Below are 10,906 nucleotides of genomic sequence, written 5' to 3' on the forward strand. Positions count from 1 at the left end.
CAGTGGGATGGGACCGGTGTGAGGGTATGGGACAGCGGGTGCGCACCTGGGCGGAGTGCGGCGGCGGCGGCGGCGGCTCGCACGGGTTGCGGTGCCGCTCGCTCGGCACGCTCGCCTCGAACTGCTCGCGCGAGATCAGCGACACCGTGCGGTACTGGCTGCTGCCGCCGCCCGGGCACTGCAAGCGCAGACACACACAGACATTACTACATATTACTTACATACATACATACATACATGCACACGTATGTACCTACGCATACGATAGCGTACATAAAGATAGTACGTTAATTTCTAAATCACACTAAATTAATAAAACATTAATGGATAAATTCACAATAACTAATCCAAAATGATAAATATAAACCAAATTTAAACGAGTCTACGCGTACATATAAGGAGAAAGGAAGCAAATTAATCTCTAAAGTACTTTAAATAAATGAAATGTATAAAGAAACAACACAGTAAATAATTCAAATTGTCAGAAATAGACCATATTTTAAATGAGTCCTAATGGGAGGCATCAGATATCATACATAAATAGAATCATCACAATCGGTTCACCCAGTAAAAAGTTATGGGGTAACTAACACAAAAAATAATAAAGTCTAATTGAAAACCTATCTCCCTTTTTTAAAATCACTCCATTGAGACATGAAACTAAGAAAAAACAATAAGACAAACAAACACACGTTCGCATTTAAAATATAAATAAAGTAATATATCTTACTAGCTGTAACCCGCAGCGTCACTCGCGTGTTATCCAGGTAAGGACTATTCTAGACTCGAATATGAAATATTTATTTTAGGGAATACATACCGTCGAATATTCGTTCCATAAATCTTCTTCATAGCGTCTGAGTCCATCTGTGATCACCTGTAAGCGAATTGAAGAGTTTTTTTAACATATGAGTAATGGGGAAAACATCCGAGATTTTGATAAACTGTATTTATAAGGAAATATCATACACTAGCGGTCCGCCCCGGCTTCGCCCGTGGTGCATAAATAGCCTATAGCCTTCCGCAATAAATGGGGGAACGCTGAAAGAATTTTTCAAATCGGTACCAGTAAGTTTAACCAGTAGTTCTTGAGATTAATGCGTGCAAACAAAAGAACAAACAAACTCTTCAGCTTTATTATAGTAGTATAGATTGCGTTGCACCACTCAAGTTAAATAATTATAAGGCTCTTTAAATAATTATTATATTAAAATCTACGAGATAACATATCAGATGGGCCATATAGGACTATGTTGTACCAATTATGTCCTTTTTCTTCATTAACTAATCCTTTCCCCCTCTTTCGCTCCTTAATTATTTGTTTCTAACACGCTTTTATTAGCTTTACTTGTATATTTGTATAGCCAACTCCCTTTGACTCGATTATGACCCACTTGACAAACGGACAGTTTTAATTCAAACTCTGTACACTTATCAAGGATTGGTGACGATACAATAGTTTCCTGAGTCTATCTTATCATCCTGTTTGGTATCGCCAGGATTAAAACTAGGAACAAGTGAGGAAGTTAACTTGACTTTATAATTAAAACGTTTTTTTTTTTCTTAATTTTGTTTTTTTTTTCGTCATTTAGTTCATCATCATCATCAGCCCATATATGTTCCCACTGCTGGGACACAGGCTTCCTATGAGGGTTCAGGCCTTAATACAGCACTCTAGTCATGTGCGCATTGGCGGATGTCACATGTCGTCGAACTTTTGACCCTCTGACATGCCGGTTTCCTCACGATGTTCTCCTTCACCGTTTCGAACAGTGGTGATGTTATCGACATGTGCAGATAAATTGAAAAAAATCAATTCATTTGCAATCCTGCACGCTCGCCCGGTCTCGAACCCCGCGACTCGTCGACTTCACCAGCACCACTGAAGTGTGCGAGCTACTCAGCTGACGCAGCTGACCTGCTCCAAGTCCTGCGTGATCTTGGTGCGCGTCGCCCAGTCGCCCTGGCGGTCGTGCCCGTCGTGCTTCGGCGCGCGCGCCGCTGTCTGCGTCACGATCAGCAGCCGCCCGATGTCGCCGTCCGTGAACTCCACGTCCGACTCCTCGTCCGACCTGCACGTGAGGTATGCATGGATTCAATTAACAAAAGAAAAAAAATCATAAATCCAAAATTAAAAATACGTTAGTGCCTAAACTTAAATTAACGATGACACCCATAAAAGCTTATTAGCTGTGGTACAGATGCCAATGCCAGCCTCCGTGCCCCATAAAAATGCTTAAATTATGGACATGGCCCCCAATAATACGATTATCACACTATAACACATTTGGTCAATTTAAACAAAATGTATGTATCAATTATATATTCGTATAAATATATAAATCAAATCGAAACATTTGATAGTTGAAAATCTAAGGACTAATTAGGATTTATTCTCACAAAAAAAATTAGAAGAAAATAAAGTTAACTTACTAATGAAAACAAACCAACCAAACATATCATATACGATATAATTTTAACATTATTTACAATAAATTCGTGAAGAATTAAATTCATACATAATCATAACATAATAGCGCAAGAAACCAAACAAAACATCTTCTTTTTTAAATTTACAAAGCATTTGAATGTGATGAAACTGAAATTCGATATAAAAAGTGTGAAATTGTATTGATTTCTTGTCGTCTCATCATTGCACCCATGTACACTACATGAAGTGCACCTGGAACGCCTTGACAATTCCGTTATTGTAGCACCCGATTCGCAGTAACTCTAAACGACATGAGAATCGCCTACAGTGGACATTTGGTGCAAATTTTTATGCGGTTTAACGCGCGCGTGTTATTGTCATGATTGTTATATGTGTGTGTGTGTGTGTGTGTGTGTGTGTGTGTTTGCACGTATATGTACATTTGCCGGTGTATACTAGTAGGTATAAATGAATGTAGTACTACAATTGATATTACATTGAGTATGTGTGTATATCGACCACGCAATATAAGCGTGTCTGTCTGATATTTTCTCAGTGTGTGCGCTCTCCCTACGTGTGCGTCTGTGTGTAAATTCACCACGTGTTTTTCACTACTCCACGTGTCTCACCACGGGTGCATGTGTCGGTGTTTGTCTGTTTGTATAAGCTCTTTGCAAATGTGTGCGTACCTGGGTAGGCAGTAGTGCACGTATCTGTCTATCTATCTGTCTGTCCATCCCCGTCTACATGTCTGTCTGTCTGTATATCCGTCTGTCTGTCTGTCCGTCCATTCACCTGTCTATAAGTCTACTGTCTGTTTGCCCATCTGTCTGCACGTCTGCACGTGTGCACGTGTGTCTGTCTGCCCGGCCGTCACTCACCAGGCATCGGTGAAGGTGTTGTGTCGCGGCGGTGGCAGGTCCAGCTCCTCATCCAGCTGGAAGTGCAGCTCCTCGCGCGGCTCCTCCGGCTCGGCGCGCGCGGCCCCGCGCTCGCGCGACCCGCCCTTCGCGCGTCGCTTTACCTGCCGTATCATCATCATCTTACATCCGGTAACTATATCCCATCATCATCAACATCATCATCATTTTACATCCGGTTACTATAACTCATCATCATCATCTTACTTCCGGTTACTGTACCCCATCATCATCCATCATCTGACATCAGGTTTCGATAATATTGGCATTGGTGCTGGTGGGTCGCCTGATGGTAGCGCTATCACCGCCCATGAACATTAAGGAAAGGACTGAGAGGGGCAAGCAAAAGGATATGGGTTTCCAACTCCCCCACTCGGCGAACGAAACACAGGAGCCATATACCATTTCAAAACGGTTTTTGTGGGGTGTGGTACTTCCCCTCGATTACCACATACAAAAAAATTTATATAGTAATATAGTTCCAAAAATGATTTCATTAAACGGAGTCACTCTTAAGCTATCACACCGTTCCTTAGAAGTCCTAAATTTACCATCATACATACGAGCATTTTTTTTTGTATTACCGTTGGCAATGGAGCTGGCGGGTCACCTGATGGTAAGCGCTGCCACCGCCCGTAAAATTAGAAGACGCGTAAGTTTAATTGCAGACCTAACGCCTCCACAAATGGATTGCCGACTCTAAATTGGAAAGGGAATGCCGAGAGGAATACGGGGACAGGTTCGGGAGGGGTAAGGAAAAGGATATGGACCATTATAAAAGCAAACAGCACTTAAATCGTAGACAATCTCTGGATAACATAAATACTTAACTTAAAGTGATTAAATCTCATTCATTGGCTTATGCCCGTAACAGAAGATTAACCGGTTAAAACCCGAAATATAATAGATAATAAAAAAAAAACAATATGAAATTTATTTATTTATTCCAAGAACAATATAGGTCGATCTGTTAACAATCTACTATATAAAAATGAGTCGGGTTTTCCTTCCTGACGCTATAACTCCAGATAGCACGAACTGATTTCCACGGTTTTGCATTCGTTGGAAAGGTCTCGGGCTCCGTGAGGTTTATAGCAAAGAAAATTCAGGAAAAATTTTAACAGAAAAGCGGGAAAAACGAAGCCATCTGGTGGCGAAACGGAGTTCGCCGCGTTTGCTAGTTTCTTATATATATTATCTTAGTAAAATACATGTTTTGTCATTATCCAATTTTTCTATTGTTTCGGTAAATAATTTTAAATCTTGTACATATATATATATGTCACCGTTATCTATCTAGCGAGATTGTAAACTATCGATAGATTGTGAACCGTATCACTATGATTGCATATTGACTCATTATTCTTCGCTATATTGTAATCTATCGATGGGAAGCGGTCAAATTGTGAACCGGCGTAGGACGGAATGCAACTCGCGCTCTGATTGGTTGCACGGTATGCGCCCCCGCCACCCCGGCCACACGCCATATTTGTTTCTTATTTCGTTAGTTGTCGAATGTAAACAACTATGTTTTCGTGATTATAAATTGATTTGATGATGTTTACAATCTTACGGTGACATAATTTGACATAATTATATATTATATAATAGATTCTACTATCCATGTTGTCTATCTAACATTAGGAGAACGAATAGGCTAGCAGAGATAGCAACTCTTTTAACTATGCATAAATATCTACATTTTGTGTTCAATAAAAGTTTTCGGTTGTCTGGAAGCGACAACTATTGGGTGTTAAGACCGCTCGATAAACTATACAGTATTTTTTGTACATATAAATGAAATAAATACATAAATTCATTTTATTTCTGTTCAAATGAGATATATCATGGCTTACATCTACCTATCTATCTATATATCTATCTATCTATTCACCTATCTACATAGATAGATATCTGTCTACATATCTAGCTACAAATCAATCTATCTATCTCTCTATCCATCTTACTATGAATATATCTATAATTCATAAAGACTTTTGTATGAATGTCTCATTGTAGATTTTATCAAATTCACTCACCACCAACGCAACCGTCGCCAATGGATATAAAATAATTAAATTTATTCGCATTTGCATACCTCCGTCCACACGTCCGGATCGCTGCGCTCCGAAGTGGGACTGTTGGATGTCTGTCCCACTGTTGGTCCCGATTTATCGGCCAGCGGGTCCTCTGTAATAAAACGTATATTATTAGTTTAATTAGAAAAAAAAACATCTATCAACTACTCACAAAAATAAACTGCACTAAAAATAGAAAACAATCAACAGATAATACAGCTTAAAATTCATGTATATACAGTTGCTTTGAGCGAAGGCGTTTGGCTATGTACCAGCCGAACATAATATAGTATTACAGTTTATAAAAAAAAAAAAAAAAAAAAATGTAACTGCATACATAACCTGTCATAGATTAATAAACAGGCATAGGATTATATTCGATCCGAGAGGCTAGACGTTGCAACGGTATGGCAAAAAGACGCGGGTTCGTATCCCGCCTCGCGATCGAATTTTTTCAAATTTATAAAGCACTAGCTGCACCCCGCGGTTTCACACGCGTAATTCCGTACCCCGTAGGAATATCGGGATAAAAAGTTGCCTATGTGTACACTTAGGTACACTTATCCAGCTATCTAGGTACCAAATTTCATTGCAATCGGTTGAGAGATTTTGCGTGAAAGTGCAACAAACACACACACACACACACACACACATCCTTACAAATTTTCGCATTTATAATATTAGTAGGAAGTAGGATGTAGGAAGGATATGATTTCAATGCTATATCGCTAAAAATTAAATAATGTATATCGTCATTGTCGAAGATCTGCCACTGGAACAGAGCTTCTCGCAACGAAGAGACATTTCAATATACCTGCAATGCGTAACCCAAAAAATCTATCGTACAGAAATTTCAGGCCTAAATTGCGGGAACTCTTTTGAGCGACTCAATATATCATACATCCAGTACAGTCTCCCCGTGACCACGCTCGCTGTGAAGTGTTCGAAACGTCGGGTTAATAATATAATGAATAAATAAATCGCGTTTAAAATCCGTTAAAAAGTTTTTAATTTCTGCTGCTGATGACAGCGCTGCGAATGATAATGATAACGATAACAAATACTTTGCTTTTCGTATCCCATATGGCTTTTCCTGAAAACAAATAAAAGATCTATTTTGTCTCCCGGTTTTTAAAACGAACTCAGTCAACCAGGTTCCATTATCTAGGATGTGTGCTATTTTTAATTCTTTAATAATGCTGCTACCGGATCGTGACATATTTTTTGATTATCGCACAATCCTACTTCCTATCCCACTATCCCACTAATCCTACTAATCCTGCTAATATTATAAATGCGAAATTTTGTAAGGGTGTGCGTGTGTTTGTTGCTCTTTCACGCAAAACTTCTTAACCGATTGCAATGAAATTTTGTACGTAGACAGCTGGACAACCGGAATAACATATAGGCAACTTTTTATCTCGATATTCCTAAGGGATACGGACTTACACGGGTGAAACCGTGGCGCGCAGCTAGTATAAGCATAAAATTATACAAGGTTTGTCAAGTATTAAGGGAAAATAAAAAAATGTTATGATAAACACTATGTGTGTTTATCATAACATTTATTTTAGATGTTTTATTACATGCGAGATAATTTGTATAAGTGTTAGGTATTATTGCGAAAGTCTTGTACACAAATAATTGAAAAATACATGTTATATTCCATAAAATGACACAAACAAACAGACAGATAAACAAACAAACACTCACGCTGTCTGACCGCCTGCGGCACGAACTCGGGCACGTCCGGGTTGAGGTTGTCCCGCGCGGGGGACGTGGCGCCGGCGCCGCGCCCGCTGCGGAACATCCTGCGGACGAACGGACACGCATATTTATATATATATATATATATATATATATATAGCCACTCGCTCTTCACCATACTATCTTAATATATAAAATTCCAGTGTAATGATGTATGTTCCCAATGAACTCTTCACCAACTCGACCGATTTTGATAAAATTTAGGCATGTTACGTGTAATTTGGTCCAACTTAAGTTATAGGATAGTTTTTATTTCGATTAATTATCCCAACAATTAATAATGTTAATATTTTTAATTATTACCCAGGCACAGCAACGCGTGGACGGGTATGCTAGTAGCCTATATATTCCTCAATAAATGCGCTATCTGACACTGAAAGAACTTTTCTTTTTTTTTAAGAATTGATAAGTGTACAAAGATCGAATTAAAGTGGTTTAAAGTGGCTCAAAATCAAGTCAAGAGGTTTCGGATACATACAAACACACAGATGAAGCTAATAAAAGCGTCTTTTATTTATTAATCTGAGAGTCCAGCACGCTTCGGTACGAATTGTGTCAGCTCGCACCGGGAAAGTACCACACTCCCACATAAGATTGGCGTTATATAATAGCATGCTACTGTGTTTCGTACGTTGAGGGGGGGAGCCGAAGGCTCCTTTTCTTTTCCTCACACATCTCAGCCCATTCCTTCTATCCAACTGTTAGTCCTACTCTTATCCCTTACCACTTAAACGCTTTTAAGAAGCACATTCGCAGAGGCGCTACCTCTGCTCTGTTCACGGGCGGCGGTGATCGCTCACCATCAGCCGAACCACCAGCTCAGTTGCCCGCTGTGACATAAAAAAAAAATAATAATTGAAAGGTCACATTACCTGGGCAGCGGCGGCGGCGGGACACACCGCAGCAGGCTGGACACGGGCGCCACGAGGGGCCCGCCCATTGTGGCCAGCGGGAATATGCCCACCATTTGCTTCTTGCGTCTGGAATATATATAACAATTATTCATTGGTTTGATATTTGATATAAACATAATTCATTTATTTGAAGGTTTACTTTCGTAATATATCGGTAATTACATCGCTTTTTCAAAGAGCATTTTATCATTGTGGTACATTCTGTAATCATACACATTATATTAAATATTGACTAATTTATCGTCAACCAACTCATTCAGTCATCCACTCGCACACCAACATACCAACTCGCCCACTCACCAACCAACCAACTCACCGTTTCTCGCCCGGCTTGTCCGACCCGTCGGACTGCAGCGGGGGATCGTCGTTGGACTCGGCCGACTTGTCGTCCTTCGCTTCGCTCGCCGCCGCCGCCTTCTCCTCGCCACTTGCCTCGCCGGTGTTCACCTGTGTGACGTCACTGGCTGGTGCGTGTGTGACGTCACCGGTTGGTGCGCGTGTGACGTCATCGGTCGGTGCGGCGGCACGTTCAGGCATCGCTTGCGGCGCTTCTTCGGTTGGTTGCAGTGCAGTTTTCTGTTCTGTTTGCTTCTGCAATCAATACATTAGAGACTTAAAATGGAATTATTCAAAAATTTGCAGATGTATGACCACATCCTCCACGAGAGTAGTTGGGTCCAATAAGTACGAATGCGCCACGTTCAAAATGATTGGACACTTTATAGGAAGCGATAGTTCTGACATGTCACCAAAAGTGACATCTGTATTCTAAACAAAAATGATTAATCCAACAGAATATTAAAACCCAAGTTATATCTTAACATATCTTCTATTATTTTCATTCATCATTCCAACATTGGACTTACCCAAAAAACCCACTCCTTAATTCTCCATTCTTATTCTTTATAATATTAAATGTGGCAATATAAAAACAAATTTCACAAAACCACACCATTTGCCCCTCCAACTAACCTCAACATCCTGCTCTATGCTCTTCTCCCCGTTGTCCACCTGCGTCGCTGTCTCCCCTTCTCCCTCTTTCACATGCTCCCCCGTTTTCTGCTCTTGTGACTGTTCCCCCCGCTTCTCCGCCTCTTGTTCCACTTCTCCCCTCTTCTCCCCCTCCTGCGCCGGTTCCCCGCGCTTGTCCCCCTCCTGCTCTGGTTCCCTCCGCTTGTCCCCCTCGTGTGGGTGCGCTCGTTCCGGCCGCTCCTCGTCGGCACTGCTGCTCGGCGTTATGTCAAGTATCGGCCATTTTGTCGGCTCGAACGCTGTCCTCACCTGTGGGATTGATTATAGTTTAATATTTAAGTTGACAGTTTTGAGATTGTGCAAATTCTGGCTGAGAGATTGCTTTTTTAAAACATTAACTATCGTTTTAGGACATAATCTGTCTACAGTTTTTGTTACTGGTTAGATAAATGCATCCGTTTCCATTTACTCATATTTCAATATCCAATCGATGGATAGCCTATGCCATTGAGTCTGGATATCTATCGTTAGCATCATACATTTTTCTTTTAAGTGCGTTTTATCAAATGTTTAATGCCACTTTTCAACGTACGTCGCTATCTCCAATGACTAAACTATTTCTCCGTCAGCAGTGACAATAAAACGTTTTCTGATTCGTCAAATTAGAGTCAAAACGAAATATATATATCATCAAATATATATATATATATCATATATCATCGAAAAACTTGGCCAATTGAGATAATTTGGAAAATTATTATTTACTTTTTGTTTGGTTTGCCTACTAATAACAAAAAAAAAAACAAAAAAATGTAGCCGACTACCCAAATGCCTAATTCCCATATTCTTCATCTTCTGTACTGCGTTTTGTTTGATCCAAAAGCTCCAAGCTATCTTCGAGAGAAATTTAAATTTATGAACTCCACTTGCCTACGCTCCTCGACTAATCTTTTACTACTGATTCCGGCCCATAAATCAAAATTCTACCACAATTCTTTTGCTGTTCGTGCGGTTCAGTTGTGGAACTCTCTCCCCACAATGTAAGACGAGCGCAAAATTTAAACGTTTTCAAAAATTTATTAAGAAATCATTATTTATCTCACTCGTAATTATTGCGTACTGCAACTATAATATTATCCTACTATCTATATATATAAAATTCTCGTGTCACAGTTTTCGTTGCCATACTCCTCCGAAACGGCTTGACCGATTCCTCTGAAATTTGGTAAGCATATTGGGTAGGTCTGAGAATCGGCCAACATCTATTTTTTATCCCGATATTCCTACGGGATACGGACTTACGCGGGTGAAACCGCGGGGCGCAGCTAGTGTAAGTATATATATGTATGAAAGTCTATTTAGTTATTTTTATCTATTTATATATGTTTGTATTTGTTAATATGTATATGTTATTATTATTATTAAGTATTTTATTTTATTATTGTTTTTATCCGCGTTTCATTATTGCCTTATTTTTGCTTACCCATTTTTATTTTTATTTTCCTTTGTTGTTAGGGTTGCCTGGTAGAGATCGCTACCTAGCGATAAGGCCGCCCTTTGCGAATTCAATTTAAGTTTTTTTGTACGACTGCTTATTTTTGAATTTTTTACGCAATAAAGAATTTTCATTTCATTTCATTTCATGCCTCCTGGGTAACCTAAGTGTGCAACCATTTAGCATCTTGGCCACCTCTGGTCTAGTAGTCGTGTTACACATGTAGCATCTAGACCACCTCTGGTCTAGTAGCTCACCTTGAAGCCCTGCAGCAGCTGCAGCTTGTCGGAGTCGCGGATGGCGTCGAGCACGAGCTGCACGTCGGCGGT

The 10,906-nt window shown here is 40.0% G+C and overlaps 1 protein-coding gene across 1 annotated transcript in view; it reads right to left on the reverse strand.

Annotated features, from left to right (window-relative positions):
- LOC119838460 (la-related protein 1) overlaps positions 1–10,906 on the reverse strand; it is an 83,029-nt gene that overhangs the window by 10,151 nt on the left and 61,972 nt on the right. The window contains exons 9-18 of the mRNA XM_038364407.1: positions 10,835–10,904; positions 9,083–9,391; positions 8,427–8,701; positions 8,069–8,176; positions 7,143–7,240; positions 5,450–5,541; positions 3,313–3,455; positions 1,919–2,072; positions 821–877; positions 47–178 (exon numbers count right to left, since the gene is read on the reverse strand). Coding sequence (XP_038220335.1) covers positions 47–178; positions 821–877; positions 1,919–2,072; positions 3,313–3,455; positions 5,450–5,541; positions 7,143–7,240; positions 8,069–8,176; positions 8,427–8,701; positions 9,083–9,391; positions 10,835–10,904 — 1,438 coding nt within the window. The remainder of the gene's footprint in view (positions 1–46; positions 179–820; positions 878–1,918; positions 2,073–3,312; positions 3,456–5,449; positions 5,542–7,142; positions 7,241–8,068; positions 8,177–8,426; positions 8,702–9,082; positions 9,392–10,834; positions 10,905–10,906) is intronic.

The sequence above is a fragment of the Zerene cesonia genome, unplaced genomic scaffold (genome assembly GCF_012273895.1).
Source record: "Zerene cesonia ecotype Mississippi unplaced genomic scaffold, Zerene_cesonia_1.1 Zces_u003, whole genome shotgun sequence".
In the NCBI taxonomy this organism is placed as follows: Eukaryota; Metazoa; Arthropoda; class Insecta; order Lepidoptera; family Pieridae; genus Zerene; species Zerene cesonia.